Below are 26,616 nucleotides of genomic sequence, written 5' to 3' on the forward strand. Positions count from 1 at the left end.
TCACCAAAATTATAATATGGTTTATTTTACTATTGTATATGTCGATTGTATTCTAATAATAATAATTGTGTAATAATACCACAATCCAGAAGTACTTTTTTAATTACTTAGAGCCTTATGGTGTCAAGAGATGAAAATATTTTCATTTCAACCGCTGAAATTTCAAAAAGTGTTTCAATTTACATACTTATTTTTTGTGGCCAAGAAGTATAATCGGGTGATCAATAAAAGACTTTCAAGCATAAAAGAATTAGGACAAAAATCTGTAGGGAAAAATCAAATGGAAATACAAGTTTAAAAAGGAGAGAAAGCTATAAAATTTCCAAGGTAAAGAGTATGTTTATGTGTTATTTAAATGAATGATGATGGGTATCAAGTCAGTATGGCACGTACATTCCATTGGGTGCTTTACAGAAGAAATGTACAAGTTTTATTCCAAAAGTTAGTATTCACAAGATCCTGGTAATTATGTCCTTTGTGACTATTAAATTTAGTGAGAAAAATTCCTGTTTGTGAGGGGGCTACGTGATTTTGTAGAACTGTTGCAGGAGGTGGGCAGGCAGACTCCGGCCCGGCCCCCACACCGCGTGGCCGCCTTGGCCCCCCGCCCGCCGCGTGGGCCACCGCAAGGAGCCTCTGCGGGGAACGGCGCGCTGGGGCCGCACTGAGCAGAGCCGTTGGCGCCGGGGGGCTTCGTCCTGGTGGTGCCCCGCTGGGGCTGAGAAACAGCAGAGGGGGGAACGGGAAAGTCCGTTCCAGGCCGTCGCCCTGTTCTTGGTCAGCGACAGTGAGACTGGAATGGGGGGGGCAGGGGGGTTGAGATGCTGTGACGGTAGAGCCGGTCACTGAGGAGGGCCCGGGGCTGCAGTGACATCGGAGGTTTTAGATCGGAACCATCCCTTGCTCTTCGTGTGTGTGTGTCTCTCTCCCTCAAACTGTTGTAAGACCCCAGACCCCTCAGCCTTCCAAGTTGCTTTGCCACGAACAGCTGCATATGTTTGTCAGCTTTGTCCACCTGCGTGTGAAATGATGTTCTATCAAAACACGGGTTTCAGCATTTCACTCGTGCTCCCGACACGCGAACCCCGCTGCGGCCGGTCACCGGCGCGGGCGGGCTCCCGATGTCGCCGCGCCGAGCGGAGGCACTCGCCGTAATGACGGGGTCCGGGCAGCCGAGCAGGTCCTCTCGTCGGCCCGCGCAGCCTTAAAGCCATACTGTCCTTTTGTCCTGGTCGCCATCCCCTCCGTGCCGTGTCGTTTTGTGCGGGGAAGTGACCAGAGAGACTTGTACTTGTGGGCAAATAGGCCACCGCGAGATCCCGGGAGGCCTGCTCCGGCCGCTGTCCTCCGGGTGATGGAGCTGGTGATCTGGAAGCCACCGCCTCTGCAAGTGGGGCTTCGTGCCTCCCGTTTGCGTGCGGTCAGCAGCGCCCTCCACGCAGCCTGTGCCCGCGGGCTGGCCGGGGCGGGCGGGCAGGTGCCCGGCGGAGGAAGGACGGAGGGAGCGGAGCTGCGGGTGAGGCTGCGGCCCCTGTCTCCAGGCCTCGGAGCTGGTCGGTAGTTCAGTGCTGCTGCTGGCCTGTTCTTAGGCACAATCCCCGCGTAGTACTAGAGACCCCCGTTTCCTCGCCTGCGCCCCTCTGCCTGCCCTCTGCTCCCCAGCACAATAGGGTCAGGCTGCATTCCGGGCCACTGCGGCTTCTTCTTGAGGATTTTCCCTTTTTTAGAAGTTTTCATAGGCTACCTTTATTGCTGGACTTTCTAATGATAGTACGCTGTTGCTGGCCACCACCAGAGCAGAATGACATAGGACACAGACTCGTACGCTTTTGTGTTGAAGTCTTGTTACACCGAAATAGCTGTTTGAAGGGTGTGCTTTGGTGTTTTGTGCTGTTTGGAAAGTCAGATTTGTGGAAGTTGGCTCTCAGGTAACGAGGACACTTTTAAAAGCCATTTTCTTAGCCAGGATGGCAGGCTATCTTCAAGGGTTAGATCTTGAAGGTGTAAAACAGAGCAGACACAGCTTTCTTGTGGGGTCGTTCCCTGGCTGGCACGTGACTGTGGGCGCCCGGCCTCCCTCCGTGAGCGTTAGTGGCCCGACCTTCACGCAGAAGCAGCTGCGGGGCCCCCGCCTCTGCCGGCCGTGTTTCCTCCGTGGCTCAGCACCCACCTCACATCTCCGCAGGGAGAACCTGTGCCCTGTGCACAGGGAACGTGTTTGGGAGCTCCAGTGACGAGGGCAGGAGAGAGTCCTACCTCACCCCTTTTCAGATTTCCGGGCCTTGGCAGAGGACTTTGGCCTGGCGGTGGTGTGTGTCGCATTTGACGGCAGAAACAGAGGTTGGAAGGGATACTTTATTTTCAGGGACCCAAGACCCTGGCATACTATCCTTTTCTAAATTTCGAAGCCCAGCTCTAGAAATAAATTAGCCGATCGAATTATTTATTAGATTGAAAATAGATAAAAGGGGCCACGGGAGTGGGGAAGAACCTTGGTTCTACCACCAAACGGCTGCACATGTGATAGTAATTGGAATCTTGTTGCCAGGTCATTTTCATTGTTTTTCAAGGACTGCCAAGTCTAAGAAAATGTATGAAAACTAAATCATATCCCCCTACATCCCATGTCTGATTGAATCCTCCTCGTCGTGTGGCGGTCTCATACATCCTATTAAAATATTCAATCTTGTTTTCTTACTTGAAGAGCCTGTCTGTAAAGGGCAAACTTATAGAAAACTCATTCCCTGGAGACAGGTATCCAGCCACACCGGACTATTGACATATTTTACTATTTGATTGGCTGCTTCTAGGTTCTTCCTTCCTTTGTATTTGTGAGTAAGGGCTCTGGGATGCATTTTTAATTACGCGACTGTGTTGGCCGTTGAAGAAACCAGTGGGGGCATTTCCCAGCTTCTCGGTTCTTGTTGAACCTTGAAAACGGAACCAGTGTGTTTACCAATTTGTTTTGTTCGTCTTCCAGGACCGAGTTGTATCGATCTCTTTTTGGGCAGCTCCGCCCTCCTGACGAAGGCCAGAGGGACTGACCACACCCGCCGCTCTTGCTGCAGGCCCGAGGCGGGGCCTCCGGACACACGGACATGTGGACATGCGGACATACCGCCTTGGCCAGCCCCAGATGCAGGAAGCCATCGGTCCAAGGCTTTGGGCTAGTTGGGAAGTCCTGGGAAGGTGCGGGGTTCAGAGCATGTGCCTAGTAAGTCCCAGGAAGCCTGGAGTCAAGCGTGCCTGCCCCCCACACTTCAGTCTGCCGGGGACCCACACCCCATGCTCGTTCCCCGTCACAAATAAACCATGTTGTTATGGCCACTGCCGTGCGCGTGGTGTCTTAAGCAGCACGGAGTAAGTCGGCTTTAGAGCTCTGGTCGGGGGACAGGTTCGTGGGAAGGGTTTTCACTTCTTTCTAGTCACATGGCCTCCTCCCACGATATAAAGTTCACAGAAGCCAGGATGCTGCTTATGGGTGCATCACGTTTGGTGATGGATCGTGGCTCCGAGGAGGAGGGGGTCCCCGGAAACCTATCAACTGTGCCCGGGAGACTTTGTAACTGGGAGGCATTTGCCTGTTTGTGGCAAATACAGATCCCTGACTTCTTTCTCCTTTCCTCTTTTTCCCCCTATAGATTCTTCCAGAGTCCTTTTCCATTCTGACCATTCTTAAATCACTTTATTGAGATGAGCTCTGGTGTAAATCTAGCAAGAGGAAATGATTCACTTGTTTTTCATCCAAAGGTCAAAAGCTGGAAATTAAATCCCCATAAGGGGGATTTATTGGCCTGCTGTGGTCAATATGCAATGAAGATTATCTTGCATAAGTAATGTGTGCGTCCCAGCGCTCACGACTGACCACCCCCAGCTCCTTTGGCCACATCTTTACGTAGAGCTGCGGAATTCGAGAAGAAGCGTGCATTCAGTTGCAGTGCGTAACTAGCCACTGTTGTTAACGTCAGGTTCCGATACTGTTTCAAAAAGTCAGAACCAAGTGACAGATTTCGGTGCCCGGGAATCCCACATATCGCACGGCCTCGGTGTCTGGGGACCGCGCATCGTGCCTGGAGGCTGGGCTCCAGATGAAGTGAGTCGTGCGTGTAATCTGCTTCCCAGTGTAGGGTGAACATCAGAGTGGCTGCTGAGCTCGGGATGGGGCAGACGGGGGAGGGGGGTTCCATCTCACATTAATTGGACCTTGGTACGTGGTGATTTGTTTCTCTTGTCTCAGTAGTTCCCTCTTGGGCTTGACTGTCAGGGAAATGTTTAATTTTCAGTGTGTCTCCAGTTACCCAAAAGATCAATCAACAGGAATAGAGTTACCTCACATTTACTCCCTTCAAAATTATCACTTTTTAAAATAGAGAACTTCCAATCCTGTCCACCTAGCCTGAGGAGTCCGAATCACGCACATTAGAACAGCAATAAGTAACCTCCTAGTACTGAACTTCCGGTGAGCCTGACGCTGACCTCCGTTTCCTAAAGAGATCGAATCTTTGTCACGGTCACCCTTGACCTGATGAAGAAAAAGATTTAAACAGGTACTTGAAGATATTTGGAGTCCGACGTGTTTAATTAAAATGAATTAAAATCAGGAGAGATGAGAAAGGACAGAATTTTCAGTAAAGAGAAGCTTGCATTTTAAAATTCAGAAGACCACCCTCCTTCCAGCCAAGAATAAATTGGAAACTATTTTAATTGACACGGATACTGCAATTCAACTGTTATTAGAAAGATTAGTTGATTGATTTGCATTTTAATAAAACTAATACTTTACATTTTGGTAGCTAATGCTGATTTTCAAATGAGGTGAGAACTGTTATCATGAGTTTCAATCCAGGGCCCTTTTTCAGTGTTGACTGAAGCATTCCTCCCTTTGTGTGGAGTTTGCTTATTTTCTTTTTGCCCAGCTGACTACACGCACGACACCCATAAGCCACAGACCTTGGAGAGCTCACCGGGACGGCGAGGCGAGGCGGTGAGCTGCTCCCAGCGGGGCTCCTCCGATTGCACCCCCGACGGGGCTGGCAGAAGGTGGTGGGCCCCTCCCCTCGGGGCTGCTTTCTTGCCTTAGATTATTGTACACTAACAACTAATGACAGAAAAGTAGAAGGGACAATAAGACTTAAGTCTCGGCCGAACTCCTACCTCCCCCAGAAACAGCCACCTCCCGTTATCCACAGTTCAGGACTCCAGAGCCGTCCTTCCTGTACGGGCGCCTCGACGTGGCGTGGCCTGTCTGTTCTCCCCGTCTGTTCTCCCCAGGGCAGCTGCGGGGGGAAGACTTGGTGTTTACTTCAGCTTGTTTGACATTTTCTACTCACTCTTTTAAAAAAAACAAACTATGCGTGCGGCCACACCTCCCCCTCCACATAACACATACACCCCCACTGGGAACCACTGGCGCATACAGAGAATCCTGCATTCGAATATTAATAGTACAGTAAGAGGGGCATGCCGCTCCCTGTCTCAGGGTTGCAAGTGTGAGCCCCATGTTGGGTGTAGAGATTACTTAAAATCTTTAAGGGCACCTGGGTGGCTCAGTTGGTTAAGCGTCTGATTCTGGATTTCGGCTCAGGTCATGATCTCAGGGCCCTGGGATCCAGCCCCGTGTCAGGCTCCGAGCTTAGCAGGGGGTCTGCTTGAGATTCTCCCTCTCCCTCTGCCCTCCTCCCACTTGCGTTCTCTCGCTCTCTAAAATAAATAAATCTTGAAAAAAATAAAATCTTAAAAAAAGAGGTACAGTAAGGGATTATTTCCGTGTTTTTACAGGTACCTTTTAAGTCATTTAATTGCTAATTAATAATTCCACTTGGGGCCTGTATCTTCAGCACTTAGCCCTGCAGTTAAACATTTAATTGTTAACAATTATTTGCCATTACGAATAATGTTACTGTCCAATATTTGTACATGAAACTCGTTTATTGTCTTTTGAAATAATTTTTTTTTAGGGGCACCTGGGTGGCTCAGTAGGTTAAGCGTCTGCCTTCGGCTCAGGTCATGATCTCAGGGTCCTGGGATTGAGCCCAGCATTGGACTCCCTGCTCATCGGGGAGTCTGCTGCTCCCTCTCCCTCTGCCCCTCCCCCACTTGCGTGCATGCTCTCGGTCTCCCACTCAAATAAATAAAATCTTAAAAAAAAAAATTTTTTTTTTTGGCATATATTTTTAGGAGTAAAGTGAACCAAGGGAAAGAAAGTCAAACTATTTGGAAGGCTCTTGGTTCGTATTATGGAGGCTGATTTTAGCGCCCTGTTCACTGCTCACTCGCCCTCGGCCGCCGCTCTGCAGCAAAGGGTGTGGAGAGGCAGAGAGGAGACTGGCCCAGGAGCCTGATCCTGGGGTTTATTTCTTGCCCCCCAGGGAACCCTGCAAATCAGCATCCTCCTCTGGGAGGATTAAAGAGCTGCCGCCTATAATGTGTTTGGAGATGCTCCCATGAAGGATGGCGGAGAAATAGAAAGCGACACCATCATCTCCCTCCTCGGCCCCCATATCTTTTTTCTGGCTGCTAGGTCGGGTATAATTTGCTCTCCACTCTCCCCTCCAGCTTTCAGGCTCGTGCTGCTTTCGGGGTCTTCATCCTGGGGATCCCGCAGGTGGGTTTCCCTCGCCTCGCATGGCTGTGCGCTCCTCCCCGCTGCTCTGTGTGGTCCTTGGCGGGTCGCCGTTCTCTCCAGGGGTCGCCATCCAGGAGCATCATTCGGAAACCCTGAGAACCAGCAGAGCACTGGGGCAAGAGCAGTGGGGCAAGCCCGCCCCGAGCAGTCCAGCACCGCGCTCTGTGTCTCCAGCTAAGAAACACCGTTTCATTTTAGAGGTTGGCTTTCCCGGTCCCCCTGTACTTTGCTACGAGCTCTCCAAGATCGCCGCCTCTTCACCTCTTCACGTTTCCTCTGGAGGGAGCTGAGTTCGAGGCACAGAATGAATCCAAATGCGACATTCGTCATCAACCTTGGAACCGCTCCCCAGGGACATAGCAGACACTGTGACCGTGGGATGTGGTGATGCCAAGATCCAAGTCTCCCCGGGCCAGACTCACGAATGAGGCAGCCACCTGTCTCAGCAAAACTTCGCAGACAAGCCAAGGTAAAGGTCAGGAGGCCCGCGGCCACGGGTGCCCCAGTGCAGGGGTGTCACGGGGGGGCTGCACGCCGCCCCGCCTCTGCGGCCCTGCGTCCCCGCGTCCCCGTGCTTAATAAAGACAGATCCAAGCAGCGAGCCTCAGCCCAAGCAGAGGAACCTTGTTTTCTACATCTGAGTCTGTGTTTTCACTTCTTAAATTTAGGCGTGTGCATGGGTGGTGGGGCACTTGTGCGAGGAATTACATCACACTTGCCTTCGTCATTTTTTAAAGCTCATGTACCTCATTTCCTTTCCATCTTTCTTGACTTTCTCCTTCTTCCTAACGTCTCCAAAATAATTGCCAGCAGTTTGGCAAGTTGGTTCACTAATCCCCTCCCAAGCCGCGGGTGCAGGCCGCCCTGCTGCCCCGGTGGATCCGGGTCGTGCGCAGCCGTGCTGGCCGAGCCCCGCCGTGCCTCGGCTCTGCCTCCCGCCCGCGCCGGGGTCTGCCCCCGGGCCGCTGCCGCAGCGGCGTCTATATTCCTGAGAAGGCTGCTGCTTTTATTTCCCCTGGTTCCGGGTTCTCAGTTCATTTGTCGAGGTCAAGGACACTGAATTCTCGGGAAAGAAAATTTAAAAGAGTGTAAAAACCACCACCACCACCACCCAACCACCACCAATCCCGCATCACTGATAGGGTAGAAGAATGTAAGGTCCCCAACAGGCACGGTGACAGTAACATAAAGGTCCCACCGCCCCCCTTCCCCCCACCTTCCTGTCTGTGACTGGAGAGGAAATGAGCTGGGGCCACTCTGGGTGGCAGCCTCCCAACACGGGCTGGGGCTGCCCCCTCCTCCGGGCCTGCCCTTCCCCACCGCGGGGACTGCTGGGTCCATCTAGGGCTGGGGTTACGGGCGCCTGCAGGGACTCGGGGGCACAGCCTAGTCCAGGAATGGGTGTGTGCGGCCTTCCGAGCAAAGCACGGATAGGAACAAAAGGTGGAGCGGGAAGAATCCTGAACTAGAAATGAAACCTGCTAGGGTTTGACCTTGAGGAAGTAGGTTAACCTCTGGGCCTCAGGCTCCTACTTAGTAAGGTGAGGCTCAGTTAACACTTCTAGGCCGCTGTGTGCAAGTAAAGGCAGCTCCGAAGACTTGGTTTAGCGAAGGCTCAAGGATGTTGTTCACGTCCATTTACACATATGTTGTCGACCTCCCGCCGTGAGCCAGGCCGTGGAGGCTTAGGGAAGGGCCGTGGGCGCAGCTGACCCAGTCTCTGGGTGCATGTCTATTCCCCTGCACTGGAGAGGTCTGCGTGCTCCCACTTGGGTCTGATCAAAGCTGCTACATCCTCTGGAACTGCCTCTGTTAATCCCGGCGGGCAGTCCTGGGAGGCCGGGCTCTGAGCCCCCTTCCAGGCTTGGCGCCACTTCCCACGGTTCTGGTTCCCCCGGGTGAGAGCTCGGCCTGGCGGGACGGCACTGCCCTGGGGCTCTGCAGTCCGGCCCGGGGTCCTGCGGCGGACAGCCAGGGGCCAGGTGCGTTGCTAGGGTCCCAAGGCGGACAGTCAGGGGCCCGGTGCGTTGCTAGCGTCCCGCGGCGGACAGCCAGGGGCCAGGTGCGTTGCCAGGCAGGTGCGGCTGATAACGGAGCCCAAAGCAATGAGCCCGCGGCTCTGTGATTTCTGCCCCTCCACAGCCTGGGCAGCTTTGAGCTCCCAGTGTCCCTTCCGCTCTCCCGTGAGGAGTTCTGCAGAGCCCAGGAGAAGCTTCTAGGCCTAGCTGTGTCCCGAACATCTAGACCAGTGTCGTCCAACAGAACTTTCTGGGATGATGGGGTATAATCCCGTCACTCTGTGCTACTGCATACACTCGTCACTAGCCACATGTGGTTTTGGGCGTTTGCAGTGTGGCCAATGGCTTACTCTACCGGATGGCTCAGGTCTGGACAAGTATTTCCCAACTGTTCGCAAGTCACAGCGAACATGGAACACGGAGTCGTAGATCAACAGAGGGGGCAGCGAGCACTACCAGCCGTCCCAGGACAGAGGGGTGCAGTGTCTTCACACGCCAGGTATGTGAGCAGAAGGGCCTGCTTGAGACTTTGGGGTGGCTGGGCTGTGACCTGGGGTACAAAGTCGGGGTGGGGAGGCAGGGGCTTCCTGCCTGGGTACCCGGGGTGGTAGGGGAGGCGCCTGGGAGGCTAGCCCGGCCCCACACCTCCTCCTGAAGGATCCTCGAGACTCCCCGCTGCCTTCAACTTACTCTGCGGCTTGACTCTTGCGTCCTTTAAAGTTGTCGCGCACTGCACTTGGTTTTGAGAGCTAAATGTAAGGCTAATACGGAGCCCTTCAAATGTGATAACTCCCGAGTTCACATTGTTTGAGGAGATAAGCCGCAAGGAGCAGGTGCTTTTGAATTCACTTATCAGCGTTTTAGCAGGCTCCTCGTCCGGCCTCGCCCCCCACCCAGGTGCTGTGATGTTCTCAGAGGACCTCGGCTCTCCAGGCCCCGGGGCCACCGTTTCATGTGCTGACCTTGCTGGTAAGGTCAGGCCTTTGTTCCCGGCGGGGTTGCGCGGCCCAGGTGCGCGTAGTACCGCGGGTGGGAGAGGGGCTCCGGCTGCCGCCTGGGGACTGAGCGCCCCCTCTCCTCCCGTGACGGGTGACTCAAGCCTTTGGAGCCCTGTGGAAGGGGTGCATTTTAGAGTCACATCCTGTTCTTCCTGAAGGAGGGTAAGAGGAACAAAAGGAAGCCCTTGTTCTCCGTTATATAATTAAATGGAGATTTTCCTTCCTGAAGGAGCAAAAAGAGGCCAAGGACAGCCTAATTGAAACCTCAGGATTGCTTCTCCAAGAGTGGCCTGAGCGGGTGGGCCAGGGGAGACTGCCACCTCTGGCTGGCGGGGGCCCACGCCAACGGGCTCCTGGGGCGCCCTGGCTGCCCTCCTCCGGAGGGGACAGTCTGTTTGGCCCGGGAGCCTCCCCTTTGCTTCCTGTTGGGAGAGGCCCAATTGTCGTCCTGGTGGGTCTGCCGCTCCCGCAAACAGCAGCCCACAGCTGGTCACGACAGGGCCCTAGGGCCGTCGCACGTCCGAGCCTCTCTTCAGCCAGACTGGCTCTTCTGAAGTTATTCCTTTCCAAAGAAGTCATGGAAAATAGTGATGTTTTATTAATTGCAGATATGGCTGCTAATTAGAACCCAGGCGTGCGCTCTCTCTACCTGTTTATACACTTGCTCGGGAGCGGAAGGACTTTCTCCTCTCTCCTTCCCTCTCCCCCACCCCCCAGATGAGAATTTCAACTTTAAGACAAACAACTTCATTTACAAGTGTGTCTCTAATTAGCTGCAGAATTAGGAAAGCTGAGTTTTCCCCCATAGATCGGCTAAACCCTCGAGGGAGACTGGTGGAATAGAGAGAATCGCATTTCCAATTATTTTGTTGAATTGCTAATTTAGTTATTGTGCCTGGTGTAATTGTGATGGGTATTGGGTGTGCAATTCAATTTGTTTTAAATATTTGTGGGAAGGCTGATCAGTAATGGAGCTGACCTATTTTGTGGCCCAAATTGAGAAAAAAAGACTAAAACACAACAGCCACAAAGATATAGTTTGTTTCCATTTTTATTTTGATCTCTCTCATCCCTCGTAAGACCATTGATGCAACGAAAGGATTAAATTAAAAGATGGCAGCACTTTGATCTTCTCCCTTTGAAAGCTGAACCGTCCTTGGCAGTTTAACATGCAGATATTTTAGGGTAGCGTTTTAGACGCGTTGCTGGAGTTGAGTGCTTTCCACTGTGTGTGCCTAGCAGCGGTTTGGGTGTGTGACTTTTGAATAGTGAAGAAAGTCGTGGAGGTAGTGCCTGCAGCGAACAGTGCAACGGGCCGGAGCCCGAGGCAGAGCCCAGAGCCTGCGTGGTCAGGAAGGCGCCTTTCCCCCCAGGGCGGTACCGCTCCAGGGGCTGGTGACCGGGGTCCCCACCCGGGTGGCACTGGCCCGGTGCTCCCCCCACGATGGGCCCAGCTGCTGCGTGGGGGAGCCTGTGCCCTTGTGACAAGGGTTCGGCTCAGCGTGCGGTTCCCGGTTCCCACGCTGCTGGCGGTGAGTCGGGGGGCGGGGGGCTCCTCGCTGGCCAAGCTCTATCTTGCTTCTTCGGAGTCTCCCCACCGCTCACCAGCCTCTGAACCGGAGGGAGCATCCATGCCGTAGTATTGCTCCCGGGCCTGCTGAGTAAATCCCTCCAGTCTGGGCCTGGAGTGGGGCTGTGGCTTGTCAGGCTGAAGAGCAGAGAGGGCTCTGCGGGGACTGGAGGCCACAGAAACGTGCAGGACCCCAGAACACGGAGTCCTCTGCCCCGTTACTGGGACATGTGTGGGTGGATGCCAGGTATCGCCACGGTCAAGGTTGCTTTCTCGGGCACAGCGTGTAGGGTGTGCTTGGGCTAGACCAGAGGGTGGCAGGCCAGAATAGATTTTGAGGAAAGGTAATAATAAATAAGATGGGTCATAGAAGCAGCTGTTTTAATGACTTCGATCCTAAAAGGATCGTGTTGTAACTCAATTAACTTAGAAAGGTGCCAGGGTCTGTTTCGTGCTTAGCCGCCCAGTAGAAGTTTGGACTTCACGATTCGAATGCAGGAGCTGCCGGGGGCCTGGGCAGGCGCTTCGGGCCCAGGTGGTCTTGCTTCTCTGGTCACCAGATCCGGAGGAGGAGCTGGTCCTGCGGGAGGACAGGCAGGAAGACGGTCCTCTTCCAAGCAGTGCCACGCGCTGTGAACACTACCCTGGGGTCGCGGAGCATCTCCGCGGGGAGAACCGTGGGTGTGGGAGGGGGGTGCAAAGGCAGGAGGCAGGCTTTTGGCTGCTGGTGGTGAGGTTCGCGTACGCCTACCCTTCTCGGGTTATGGACTCGCACACTTTACGTACTGAAGTGTGATTCACGTACCATGAAGTTCGCAGGCTGTAAATGCACAATTCTGTGATTTTTTTAAGTAAATTTGTGCTACCATCCACACACTCCCAGAACATTTTCATCAACCCAACACGCACCTCGATGCTGGTTTGCCGTTCCGCACGGTGGCTGACGTGCTTTCTGTGGCCGTGGAGCTGTCTTTCTGCGTGTTTCCTAGAAGCAGAATCCTACCCTGTGTCTGGCCTCTCTCACTCAGCACAAGCTTCGGCCACGTCGCATGCCACGGCGCTGGGTTCTTTCTCGGGACCGCCGCCGTCCCCACCACGTTTGGTTTGTCTGTTCACCCGCTTACGAACACCTGGGTTATTTCCAGGTCTCCGCTGGCATGTGTAAAGCTGACACAAACCAACACAACTGTTTGTGGGACGTGTTTTTCATTTCTCTTGGGTGGATACCAGGCACGGAGTTGCTAGGTCATACGGTAAGTTCATGTTTACTTTCTTAAGAAATGGCCAAACTGTCTTCTGAAGCGGCACCACACTGCGTTCCCACCAGCAACGTGTGATGTTCCAGGCGCTCCACATTCCTGCTAATACTTCTTATTGTCTCAGGATTCTAGCCATTCTCATAAACAATGGACTCTTGCGGCTTTAATTTATATTTGCCTAGTGACTGACGATGCGGAACGGCTATCATGTGTTTATTAGTCATCCATATATCTATCTTCCTTGGTGAAATGTCTATTCAAGTCTTTTGCTCATTTTTATTTTTTTAAAAGATGTATTTATTTTAGAGAATGTGGGGGGGATGGGAGGAGAAGTGGGGGGGAAGGGAGAGGAGCAAGCTGACTCCGCACTGAGTGCGGAGACTGATGCTGGGCTCCAACTCGCAACCCTGAGACCATGACCTGAGCTAAATAAAATCAAGAGTCAGATGCTTAACCAACTGAGCCACCCAGGTGCCCCTCTTTGCTCATTTTTAATCGAGTTGCTTGTCTTACTATATTATGAGTTCTTTATATATTCTAAATACAAATCTTTTCTCAGATAAGACTTGCAAAACATTTTCTCCCAGACTAGTTTTGCTAGCCTTTTTATTTTCTTAGTGCTGTCTTTTGACTCACAAATGTTTTTAATTTTGATGGTGTAATTTATCAATTTTTTTCTCTTATGGGTTGTGTTTTTGAGGTCGTATCTAAGAAATCTTTGTTCAACCCAAGGTCACAAAGATTTTCTCCCCTGTTTTCTTCCAGAATTTTTGTTAAGTTTTAGAGCTTACATTTAGGTCTATAATCCATCTTGAGTTAGTTTTTGCCTATGGTGTGAGGGTCTAAAAATATAATTTTGCATATGCATATCCAGTTGTTCCAGTACCCTTGGTTGAAAAGACTATTTCTCCCCCCCATTGAATTGCCTTCATTTTTTTGTCAAAAATCAATTGACCATAAATGTGAGGATGTATTTCAAGACTCTTAATTTTGTTCCATTCTGTTTGCCAGTTTTTATACTAGCGAGAGTTTTGAAAATGGATAGGTTAAGTCTGCCAAATTTTTATCAAAATTGTTTTGGCTATTCTCGGTTCTTTACAATTCCATATAAATTTCAGTATAAATTTGTTAATTTCTATAAAAATGCTTAATGGGATTTTGATAGGGATTACATTTACTCCATAGATCAAGTTAGGGAGAATTGGGATCTTAACAACATTGAGTCTTCCAATCCATGAACATGGAATGTCTCTTTATGTTCAGTTTCTCTCCACGGTGTTTTATAATTTTCAGTGTACAAATACTGCACTTCTTTTGTTAAATTTCTTCATTACTATTCTACCATTATTGATGCTATTGTCAATGCATATTTCTATAGTTTTATTTTTGGGTTGCTCCTTGCTAGTATACAGAAAGACAGTTGATTTTTTTTTTTTTGTATATTGATCTGACTTTACTGAATATTTTTATTCTAGTTTTTAAAAACCTCCTCCCATACGATCATGCCCTCTGTAAATTAAGATAATTTTAATCCTTTCTTTCCAATCTACAAGCCTATAATATTTATTTAGCAACTATTGCACTGGCTGGAACTCCCAATATGACACTGAGTAGAATGGCAAGAGTCAATATTCTTGCCTTGTTCCTGATTTTAGGAGGGAAAAGTATTCAATCTTTCACCATCAGGTATGATGTTAGTTTGGTTTTTTTTATAGATGCCCTTTGTCAGGTTGAGGAAATTCCTTTCTTTTCATTGTTTGTTGAGAATTTTTATTTAGAATGGGTGTTGAATTTTACCAAAGGTTTTTTCTGCATCTATTGAGGTGATCATGTGGTTTTTGTCCTTTATTAGTCTGGTGTATTACATTAATTGATTTGGATGTTAAACTAACTTGGCACTCCTGGGACAAATCCCACCTGGCTGCTGTGATGTATAATTTTTTCTAATATGTTGCTGGATTTGGTTTGCTAATATTTGCTAAGAATTTTTGCATCCATGTTCATGAGGGATATTGGTCTGTGGTTTTCCTTTCTTGTGATGTCTTTGCTTTGGTATCAGGATAATACTGACCTCAGAGAATGAATTGGAAAATGTTTTCCGTCTTCTGAAAGAGTTTGTGGAAGATTGGTATTTCTTCTTTTAGAAATTTGATAAGAAAATTCATCAATGAAGCCTTCCAGGACTGGTCTTTTCTTTGTGGGAAGATTTTTTATTATTAACTTGATTTCTTCACTTGTTATAGGTCTATTCAGATTTTCTGTTTCTTCTCAAGTCAGTTTTTATAAATGGTGTCTTTCTAGGAATTTGTTTATAATATTCCTTTATAATTCTTTTAATTTCAGAAGGGTCACTAGCAAGATCTCTTTCATTCCTGATTTTGGAAATTGGTGTCTTCTCTCTTCTTGTTTGTCAATTTTTGTTGATCATTTCAAATAACTGACTTTTGGCTTTATTAATTTTTATTTATTGCTTTTTGTTTTCTGTTTCATTAGTTACCACTCTCATCTTTCTTTTTTACTCCAGTCTGCTTGCTTTGGGTTTAGGTTTTTTTTGTTTTGTTTTGTTTTGTTTTTTCCAGTTTCTTAGGATGGAAGTTTAAGTTATTGATCCAGACCTGTTACTATTGACTTCTCTATTTCTTCTTTTATTTACTTCTGTCAATTTTTAAGATAAATAATCATGGTTCTTTATTCAAATGTATAAATATTTACCATGGCCTCATAGTGTGTCTCCTGATTTCTCCTCTAAGTTCACTCTCCATAATGTTCATCGTGCCCAGGCCTCTGGCCTCTAGGCATTGTTCTCTTGCTAGGATGATCAACCCTCCTGGTTTGACCAGCACATTTCCATGGCTTTTAAATTTTTTTAAAAAAATGTAAATTGAAGTATAGTGGACATATATTAAATTAGTTTCAGGTCTATAAACAGTGATTCAATTATATACATTACAAAATGCTCATCACAAGTGTATTACAACATTACTGTCTGTATCTCATTGTGGTTCACCTCGCATTTCTCTAGTCATTGGTGATGTTGAGCATCTTTTCATATTCTTTTTTTTTTTTTTTAAGATTTTATTTATTTATTTGACAGAGAGAGAGACAGCCAGCGAGAGAGGGAACACAAGCAGGGGGAGTGGGAGAGGAAGAAGCAGGCTCCCAGCGAAGGAGCCTGATGTGGGGCTCGATCCCACAACACCGGGATCACGCCCTGAGCCAAAGGCAGACGCTTAACGACTGAGCACCCAGGCGTCCCATCTTTTCATATTCTTGTTGGCCCTTCATCTATAATCTTCAGAGAAGTATCTATTCAAGTCATATACCCATTTTAAAATCAGGTTATTTGGGTTTTTGTTGTTGAATTGTAGAAGTTCTTTATACATTCTGCATATTAACTCTTTATTAGATATGTGATTTGCGTTTACTACATATTTTTAAGTCATTTTCTTGGTGGTTCTAGGGATTACATTACAGGTTATTTGAGAGCACTGACTCCTAATGACTATACCACCAGGGATATTTGAGATTAACAAAGATCAATTTTTCTTCCCCTTACTCTGTGTAGTTGTAATATTTTTTACATTTATATATGCTATAAACCCCCAAATACAAAGATATAATTATTGCTTTAGCAATCTTTTTATTTTTTTTCTTATTCAGCTACGTTTTTCTTTTTTTTTAAATTGAAGTGTAGTTAGGCCATCCACTTCTGTATCAGTTAGGAAGGCCGTTGGGTTTGAGGTTGGTGTTGAGGACAATAACTGTCATGACTTCCAGTGCTTTGATGAGACCTCAGATGTGAGGCCTTCTGGCCAAGGATCTGTGATTTCATATTGTTGGAATGTTTGCTGTATCTCTGGGGGTCGCAGCTTTCTATAAGTTTGCTGTGGCTGAGCCAAGAAAGAAGGCGTATGCAGATTTCTACAGAAATTACGATTCCATGAAAGATGTTGAGGAGATGAAGAAGGCTGGTATCTTTCAGAGTGCAAAGTGATTTTGGAATGTAAAGCATTTCTTTGGGTTGAGTTCCATTGAAGTTTGTCACTGACCTGTGTTCCTGAACTATGAAACATGAATATTGGGTTATGGAATGGTTTCTCTTGATAAATAAATTGAAAAAAATCGAAGCATAGTTAACATGGAATATGTTTTATGCAATCTTATCTATATATTTACCTTTTCAAATGCCTGTTTATTTCTTTGTGCAGATTCAAATTACTGTCTGGGATCATTTCTTTATAGCTTGAATGATTGCCTTTAGTATTTCTTGTAAGGCAGGTCTTCTAGCAATAAATTCTTAAGGTCTTTTTCCTGGGAATGTCTTTATGTCACCTTTGGTTTTTTTGTTAAGATTTTATTTTTGGGGCGCCTGGGTGGCTCAGTCAGTTAAGCATCTGACTCTTGATCTCAGGTCAGGTCTTGATCTAAGGTCGTGAGTTCAGGCCCCATGTTGGGCTCTACACCTAGTGTGAAGCCTACTTAAAAAAAAAAAAAAAGGATTTTATTATTTTTTTTAAGTGATCTCTACACCAAAATGGGTCTCGAACTCACAACCCTGAGGCAGCCAAGCACCCCTCATCTTTGTTTTAAGGATAGTTTTGCTAGGGGTGCATGGGTGGCTCAGCCATTAAGCATCTGCCTTGGCTCAGGTCATGATCCCAGGGTCCTGAGATCGAGCCCCACATCGGGCTCCCTTCTCGGCGGGAAGCCTGCTTCTCCCTCTCACACTCCCCTTGCTTGTGTTCCTTCTCTTGCTGTATCTCTCTGTTAAATAAGTAAATAAAATCTTAAAAAAAAAAAAAGATAGTTTTGCTGGTTATAGGATCCTTGTTTGACAGGTTTGGGTTGTTTTTGTTTTTTTTTTTCTCCTTGCAGCACTTTGAATATATCAGTCCACTGCCTTCTGGTTTCCATTGCTGTTATTTGTCATTTGGTTTTTGTTTTGTTGTTCCTCTATATGCAATGAGTTCTCCTAGCTCCTTTCAAGATTTTCTCTTTGTATTTCAGCAGGTTGGCTATAATGTATCTAGGTATAGTTCTCTTTGTATTTATCCTTCTTGGGATTTATTGAGCTTCTTGGATCTACAGATTGTTGTCCATCATATTTGGGAAGTTTTAGTCATTATATCTTCAAATATTTTTTTTCTGCCCCTTTTTTCCCTCTCTGCTTCTGGCATTCTCACCACACGTAAATTGGCATACCTGATGTTACCGTGGTCTCTTAGGCTCTGTTCTTCACGTTGGATGATTTCTATTGCTCTACAAGTTTACAGATTTTTTCCTTCTGCCTTCTTGAATCTACGATTAAGTTCCACTAGTTAATTTTTCATTTGTTATTGTACTTTTCAACTCCAGATTTTTAAAAATTGTGGTAAATAGGGGCGCCTGAGTGGCTCAGTTGGTTAAGCGTCTGCCTTCGGGTCAGGTCATGATCCTGGAGTCCTGGGATCGAGCCCTGCATCAGGCTCCCTGCTCAGTGGAGAGCCTGCTTCTCCCTCTGCCTGCTGCTCCCCCTAGTTGTGCTCTCTCTCTCACTCTCGCTCTATCTCAAATAATATAAAATCTTTTAAAAAATTGTAAATATACATAACAAACTTTACTGTTTTAACAGTTTTTAAGTGTACAGTTCAATGGCATTAAGTATATTCACACTGTTATGCAACCATCCCCACTATCCATCTCCAGAACTCTTTCATTATCCCAAACTGAAACCCTGTACCCATAAAATGATAAGTCCCCATTTCCTCCTCCCTTCAGCCTCTGGTAAGCACTATGCTACTTTGTCTCTGTGAATTTGACAATTCTAGATACCTCATATAAGGGGAATCATGCGATATTTCCTATTTTGTGTCTGGAGTAATGTGTCATTTAGCATAAATGTCTTCAAGGCTTATCTCTATTATAGCACATATCAGAATTTTATTCAAAATTTACTTCACAAATTTCTGTAATAGATGATTTGAAGCCTTTATCTGCTGAGTTCAACATCTGCACCTATAATGAAACAGTTTCTATTGTCTGTTTTTTATTTCTTCTGAGCTGGGGATGGGTTTTGCTCTCCTGTTTCTTTGATTGTCTCAATTTTTTTGTTGAAAATTGCACATTTTTATAATATAGCAACTATGGATTCTGACTTTTCTCCCCAAAGGTGGTTTTTTGTGTGTGTTTTTTTTTTTTTTGCTTTTGTTTTGTTTAATAACTTGACTAAATCTGTGGATTCTGTTTCCCCCATGGTATGCAGAAGCTAACGTCTCTGCTCAGGTTTTCTTTTTAAAAATTCTTGCTTTGGGGCACCTGGGTGGCTCAGTCAGTTAAGCATCTGCTTTCAGCTCATGTCATAATCCCAAGGTCCTGGGATCAAGCCCCACATTGGGCTCTCTGCTCAGCGGGGAGCCTCCTCCCTTTCCCTCTGCCTGCCACTTTGCCTATTTGTGTGTGCTCTCTCTCTCAAATAAATAAATAAATAAATAAATAAATAAAAATCTTTGTAAAAAATTTAAAAAATAAAAATTCTTGTTTTGGGGCACCTGGGTGACTCAGTCAGTTAAGCATCTGACTTTAGCTCAGGTCATGATCTCAGGGTCCTGGGATCAAGCCCCACATTGGGCTCCCCGTTTAGTGGGGAGTCTGCTTATCCTTCTCTCTCTGTCCCTCCCCCTGCTTGTGCTTTGTCTCTCTCTCAAATAAAATCTTTTTAAAATTCTTTTTATTTTTTAAAATTTATTTTAAAGTTATTTTAATACCTAATGTGGGGCTTGACCTCACCACCCTGAGATCTAGAGTTACATGCTCTTCTGACTGAGCCGGCCAGGTGCCCCACTCATTCTTCTGTTTAAGCCTAACTTCATAGGTATCACCCTTGTGACTGATGGTCAGCCAGTCACCTAATGGTCAGTCAAAAGTTTGAGCAGATGTTGCACTCAAAGACCTTGTGCCACTAAGGCTTCTACTTTCTGTTAATTGTGTGTGTGTGTGTGTGTGTGTGTGTGTGTGTGTGTGTTGAGGAACACATTAAAAATTTAGGCAGTTTTTTAATCTGTTCTGGCTTTTGCTTTCTGATGGGCCCTCTTGCATCTCCTCTACACATGTGTGTAAGTTCACAGCCAGTTTGCTGTGTGTGGATAGATGGGACCCTCTCTGGTCTTTCCTTCCTGGAGAACTTATAAGTCCCCTTATATAAGAGTGTCTTATTTCTCATGGCTGTTAAAGTTTTGGCTAGACTGCTGGTCTGTTGTTTCCCACTGAGATTAATCCTGTTACTGACAACGTCACTGGATATGGAATGTTTTTACGCAGACTTTAGCTTCATCCATGATCCCAGATTAGAATCCTTCTAGATATGGAAGGGATCTTAGGGAATTTCTCATTCAGCCTCTCCTTATACACTCTAGGGAAACTAAGACTCCAGAAGGCCCTTGAGCTGCTCAAGGCCCCACTGTAAGCACACCCAGACTTAGAGCTCAGCCTTTTCTGTCTTAGTCCATTGGCTGCGGTAACAAAGTACCACCAACTGGATAGCTTCTAAGCAACAGCAATTCTATTTTTATTTTAAAGGTTTTACTTATTTGAGAGAGAGAGAGAGAGAGAGCGAGCAGGGGGAAGAGCAGAGGGAATGGCAGACTCCCCACTGAGCATGGATCCCAGAGCAGGGCTTGATCCCACGACCCTGAGATGACCCGAGCCGAAATCAAGAGTCGGTTGCTCAACTGACTGAGCCACCCAGGCGCCCCAACAGAAATTTATTTCTAACAGTTCTGGGAGCTGGAAGTCCAAGACGAGGGTACCACGTGTTTGGATGAGGGCTTTCTTCTAGGTCATAGACTTCTTGTTATATCCTCACATGGCAGAAGGGGTCTCTCTGGATTCTCTTTTATAAGGCACTGAGCCTATTCATGAGGACTCTGTTCTCATGACTTAAGTACCTCCCAAAGGCCCCAGCTACTACTACCATCACCTGTGGGGGTTGGGATTGCAACATAAATGGGGGGAGGAGAAACATTTAGACCATAGCATTCTGTCTCCAGCGCTTACCATTCACGTCCTCATCACATGGACACTAGCCTTTCCATGCCAACAGCCCCAAAAGCCTTAACTCATTCCAGCATCAACTTAAGAGTCTAAGAGTCAAAGTCTCATCTAAACAGCATCCAGGTCAGATATGTGTGAGACTCAAGGTATGATTCCTCCTGAGGTAAATTCCCCTCCAGCCACGAACCGTGAAATCAAACAGATTAGGTGCTTCCGAAACACAGTGGGGGGAAGGCACAGGACAGACATTACCATTCCAAAAGAACTAGAGAAAGAAGGGGTGACCGGTCCCAAGCTAATCCAAAGCCCAAAAGGCAAACATTAAATCTTAAGGTTGAGAACTGTCTTTAACTTGATGTTCTGCCACCTGCCAGGCACACTGAGTGGGGGTCTTGTCTTTCAGACACACTGGACCCCCTGGGGTCTACCTGCCCCCATGGCTTTGCTGGACACAGTCCACACAGCAGCTCTCCTGGGCTAGAATAAAGTGTCAGCAGCACTACCGTGGAGTCTTCAGGAGGGGCCCCACCCCACGGCTCTGCTGGGCAAGGGTCTGGTGCTTTGGGTGGGCTCATTATCTGGCCTATTAAAACCCAGGCAATGTGGGCCCCCCAGCCCCCAGCCTTTTGCAACTGAGGTGGCTCTCATGATCTCTGAATTGCCTTTGGGGTCCTTCTTCCCTTGTCTTTCTTTTTTTTTTCCCCAGTAGGCTGTATGCCCGGCGTGGGGCTCAAACTCATGACCCCTAGATCTAGAGTCACATGCTCTACCAACTCGGCCAGGCGCCCCAATCTTCTCCCTTGTCTTACAGAAAAGAGCGTGTTAGAAGCTGAGTAGTTCTAGGATCCCCTCCTGTAAAGTCTAAGTCCAACAATCTTCCTCCTTTGCTTCCAGTCTCCTTCCCCTGAAGTCCGCGCATTATGCTTACGCTAATTTCCGTATCAAAGGGTCCCTGGCCCTACCCTTGTGTTTTCTTCAGAACATCCTTCCTCATTTTTTGCAATAGGGATATGGAGCATTTTTCAAACTTTACATTTCTGCTTCCCTTTTCACAATTCTCCCTTTCAAGTCCTTTTTCTCTTCTCACATTTTACTATAAAAATTCAGGAGAAGCCAAGCTGCACCTTCAATACTTTGCTTAGAAACAGCTTTATTGCTCCCAAGTTCTTACCTCCCACAAAATACTGGAACATGAACGCAATTCAGCCAAGTTCTTTGCCACTTTTTAACAAGGATCACCCTTCCTCGAATTTCCCATAACACATTCCTCATTTCTGTTGGAAGCACCGTCAGAATGACCATATTTCTATCAGCATTCAGTTGGCCGTCACTTATGATTCTCCAAGAAGACGGAGGCTTTCTCTACAGCTCTCTTCCTCTTCTGAGCCCTCACCCAAATCACATGTAAGGTCTGTCCATGGCAATGTAGGCTTTTTCTCCAAACCTCCAAACTCTTCCAAAGCCACTTCTACGTTTTTAGGTTTGTTACAGCTCCTCACTCCTGGTATCATTTTTTTTTTATTTTGGCTTTATTGAGGCATAATTGACATACATAATTGTAAGATATTTGAAGTGTATACTGTGGTGATTTGCTACACAGGTGCATTGTGAAAGGATTCTTTCCATTTACTCAACACTGTGTGTGTGTGTGTGTGTGTGTGTGTGAGAGAGAGAGAGAGAGAGAGAGAGAGAGAACACAATTCCTGCCGTCTTATATTTCCATTATATGATACAGCGTTATCAACTGTAGTCCCCATGTTGTACGCTAGATCCTCGGACCTTATTCATCTTATAGCTGCAAGTTCGTACTCTTTTCCCAAACCCTTTCGCCCCAACCCCCACCAAGCCCCTGGCAATCACTTTTTCCCTCTATTTGTATGAATTTGAGGGTTTTGTGGGTTTTTTTTTTATATTATTATTCCACATACAAGTGATACCATACAGTATTTGTCTTTCTCTGTTTGGCTTCTTTTTTTTTTTTTTTTTTTTTTTAAAGATTTTATTTATTTATTTGACAGAGATAGAGACAGCCAGTGAGAGAGGGAACACAAGCAGGGGGAGTGGGAGAGGAAGAAGCAGGCTCATAGCAGAGGAGCCTGATGTGGGGCTCGATCCCGGAACTCCAGGATCACGCCCTGAGCCGAAGGCAGACGCTTTAACCGCTGTGCCACCCAGGCGCCCCTGTTTGGCTTCTTTTACATAGGATAATGTCCTTAAAGTCCACCCGTGTTGTCACAAATGGCAGGATTCCCTTCTTTCTCGTGGCTGAGTGGGGTTCCTTTATATATGTGTGCATCTCACATCTTCATTATCCATTCGTCTGCTGATGGACACTTAGCTTGTTTCCATATGGTGGCTATTGTGAATAATTCTGTAATGTGGGAGTACAGATATCAACATTGTTTTCATTTTCTTTTCTTTTTTTATAATAATTTTTTATTATGTTATGTTAGTCACCATACAGTATATCCTTAGTTTTTGATGTAGTGTTCCATGATTCATTATTTGCGTATAACACCCAGTGCACCATGCAATATGTGCCCTCCTTACTACCCATCACCAGCCTATCCCATTCCCCCACCCCCCTCCCTTCTGAAGCCCTCAGTTTGTTTCCCAGAGTCCACAGTTTTTCGTGGTTCATTCTCCCTTCTGTTTACCCCCCCTTCATTCTTCCCTTCCTTCTCCTACCAATCTTCCTGCTATTTCTTATGTTCTATAAATGAGTGAAACCATATGATAATTGTCTTTCTCTGCTTGACTTATTTCACTTAGCATAATCTCCTCCAGTCCCATCCATGTTGCTGCAAATGTGGGGTAATTGTTCTTTCTGATGGCTGAGTAATATTCCATTGTATATATGGACCACATCTTCTTTATCCATTTGTCTGTTGAAGGGCATCTCGGCTCCTTCCACAGTTTAGCTATTGTGGACAATGCTGCTATGAACATATTGCCCTTCTCTTCACTACAGCTGTATCTTTGGGGTAAATACCCAGTAGTGCAATTGCTGGATCATAGGGTAGCTCTATTTTTAACTTTTTAAGGGACCTCCACACTGTTTTCCAAAATGGCTGTACCAACTTGCAGTCCCACCAACAGTGTAAGAGGGATCCCCTTTCTCCACATTCTCTCCAACAATTGTTTCTTGCCTTGTCAATTTTTGCCATTCTAACTGTCGTAAGGTGGTATCTCAATGTGGCTTTGATTTGAATTTCCCTGATGGCTAATGATTTTGAACATTTTTTCATGTGTCTGTTAGCCATTTGTATGTCTTCATTGGAAAAGTGTCTGTTCTGGGGCGCCTGGGTGGCTCAGTTGTTAAGCGTCTGCCTTCGGCTCAGGGCATGATCCTGGCGTTCTGGGATCGAGCCCCACATCGGGCTCCTCTGCTATGAGCCTGCTTCTTCCTCTCCCACTCCCCCTGCTTGTGTTCCCTCTCTCGCTGGCTGTCTCTCTCTGTCAAATAAATAAATAAAATCTTTAAAAAAAAAAAAAGAAAAGAAAAGTGTCTGTTCATATCTGCTGCCCGTTTTTTGATTTATTTCTCATGTATTGAGTTTTTCTTTGGCTGTATACCCAGAAGTGGGATTTCTGGATCACATGGTAGTTCTATTTTTAAATCTTTAAAGAAACCGCATACTATTTTCCATAGTGGCTGCACCAATTTACATTCCCACCAACAGTGCACAAGTTTTTCTTTCTTTCACATTCTCCCGCAACACTTGTTATCTCTTGTCTTTGATGTTAGCCATTCTGACCGGCGTGAGGTGATATCTCCTTGTGGTTTTGATTTGCATTTTCCCTGATGATGAATGGTGAACACGTTTTCATGTACTTGTTGGCCATTTGTTGGTCATCTTTGGAAAAATGTCTATTCAGTTCCTCTTCTTTTAATCAGATGGTTTATTTTGCTGGGGGTTGTTATGAGTTCTTTATATATTTAGGATATTAACCCTTTATCAGATAGATGGTTTGCAAATATTTTCTCCCATAGGTTGCCTTTTCATTCATTCTGTTGGTGGTTTACTTTGCTGTGCAGAAGCTTTTTAGTTTAATGTAGTACCACTTGTTTATTTTTGCTTTTGTTGCCTTTGCTTTTGGTGTAAAATTCAAAAAATCATTGTCAAGACTGATGTCAAGGAGTTTAGCCCTTACGTTTTCTTCTAGGAGTTTATGGTTTCAGGTTTTACATACAAGTTTCTAATCCATTTTGAGTTGATTTTTTTTGTTGGTATAAAGGTCTGGTTTCATTCTTTTGCATGTGGCTGTCCAGTTTTCCCAACAGTATTTATTGAAGCAACTATCATTTTCCCCTTGTATATTCTGGGTTCCTTTGTTGTAAACTAATTGACCTTACATGCCTGGGGTTATTTCTGGGTTCTCTATTCTGTTCTATTGATCTGTGTGTCTGTTTTTATGCCAATACCATGACGTTTTGATGACTATAGCTTTGTAATATAGTTTGAAATCAGGAAGTGTGATGCCTCTAGCTTCATTCTTCTTTTTCAGTATTACTTTGGCTATATGGGGTCTCCTGTGGTTCCATGCAAATTTTAGAATTATTACTTCTAGGGGCGCCTGGGTAGCGCAGTCGTTAAAGCGTCTGCCTTCGGCTCAGGGCGTGATCCTGGCGTTCCGGGATCGAGTCCCACATCAGGCTCCTCCGCTGGGAGCCTGCTTCTTCCTCTCCCACTCCCCCTGCTTGTGTTCCCTCTCTCGCTGGCTGTCTCTGTCAAATAAATAAATAAATAAATCTTTAAAAAAAAAAAAAAGAATTATTACTTCTAGTTCTATGAAACATGTCATTTTGGTAGAATATTTTGATAGGGATTGCACTGAATCTGTAGATTGGTTTGGGTAGTATGGATATTTTAACAATACTAATTTTTCTAGTCTGTGAACATAGAGTATTTTTCCATTTATTTGTGTCTTCTTCAATTTATTTCATCAGTGTCTTATAGTTTTCAGCGTATGGATCTTTTTCCTTGGTAAAATTTGTTCCTAGGTTTTTATTTCTTTTTTTTAATTCACTCACAAATGGGATTTTCTTAATTTCTCTAATAGTTTATTATTGTATAGAAATGCAACTGATTTTTGTGTATTGATTTTTGTATCCTACAACTTTACTGAACTCATTATTCTAATAATTTTTTGGTTGCATCTTTAGGGAGATATATATAATATATTTAATTTTTGCTTTGACATGATACATATATGATATATAGATATATCAGTGATATGATAGTGATATATATATCATAGTGTTTTACTTCTTCCTTTCCAATTTATATGCATTTTCTTTCTTGCCTCATTGCTCTGGCTAGGACTTCCAGTACTACATTGAATAGAAGTGGCAAGAATGGGCATCCTTATCTTTTTTTCTGATCCTTTATCTTTTTTCTGATCTTCGATCGTAGAAGAAAAGCTTTTAGCTTTACATCGTTGAGTTTGGTATTGCTGTGGGTTTGTCATATTGGTCCTCTGTTATGTGGAGGTACATTCCCTCTATATAGCCACCTGCTTCCACATGTTTAGGTTTGTTACGGTACCATTGTGGTCCGAGTTTTTGGTCTTAGTCCATTTGGACTGCCACAACAAAATGGAAGTCTGAGACTAGAATGCCAGCACGGTCAGGTGCGGGCTCTCTCCTGGGGTCCCCGACTTCATGTTGTATTTTCACATGATGAAAAAGGGAAGGGATCTGTCTGGATCCTCTTAGAAGGCACTAATCCTGTTCATGAAGGGTGCACCCTTATGACTCAAGCACCACCCAAACCCCCACCTTCTAATATATCACTGTTGGGGGCTAGGATTTCAACACATCAATTTTGGGGGACATTCAGACCATAGCAGTCCTCAGTGACACTTTTGCATTGTGTCCATGTAACTAGTGTCTGAAGACAATCCCTAGATTTCTGCTCAGGTAAGGGGGACGGTTCTCTGAAAGCTTTGAGGAAGATACTCCAGAGCGATGAGAGACCCTGTATCTTGTGAGCACAAGGAAGGGGTAGAGCATGGAGAACCCTAACATATATTGAGAATTTGCTCTGATGTCCGTCGCTTGATTTGTGTTAACTAACAAGGCAATTTTCCAAAAGCCCCTTTGAGTTCTTTGTTA

The 26,616-nt window shown here is 46.0% G+C and overlaps 2 protein-coding genes across 3 annotated transcripts in view; one reads left to right on the plus strand and one right to left on the minus strand.

Annotated features, from left to right (window-relative positions):
* The window catches only part of AATF (apoptosis antagonizing transcription factor), a 102,600-nt gene extending 99,273 nt beyond the window's left edge, over window positions 1-3,327 (plus strand). For both annotated transcript variants that reach the window (XM_008695590.2, XM_040640951.1), the window contains one exon: window positions 2,981-3,327. In XM_008695590.2, coding sequence (XP_008693812.2) covers window positions 2,981-3,044 — 64 coding nt within the window. In that variant the 3' untranslated portion in view covers window positions 3,045-3,327. The remainder of the gene's footprint in view (window positions 1-2,980) is intronic.
* A 307-nt stretch (window positions 3,328-3,634) lies between these two features.
* Window positions 3,635-26,616, minus strand: part of ACACA (acetyl-CoA carboxylase alpha) — a 281,347-nt gene continuing 258,365 nt past the window's right edge. Inside the window, exon 56 of the mRNA XM_008695441.2 lies at window positions 3,635-5,276. Within this exon, the coding sequence (XP_008693663.1) occupies window positions 5,180-5,276 (97 nt within the window). The 3' untranslated portion in view covers window positions 3,635-5,179. The remainder of the gene's footprint in view (window positions 5,277-26,616) is intronic.

The sequence above is a fragment of the Ursus maritimus genome, unplaced genomic scaffold (assembly GCF_017311325.1).
Source record: "Ursus maritimus isolate PB19 unplaced genomic scaffold, ASM1731132v1 scaffold_24, whole genome shotgun sequence".
Lineage (NCBI taxonomy): Eukaryota > Metazoa > Chordata > Mammalia > Carnivora > Ursidae > Ursus > Ursus maritimus.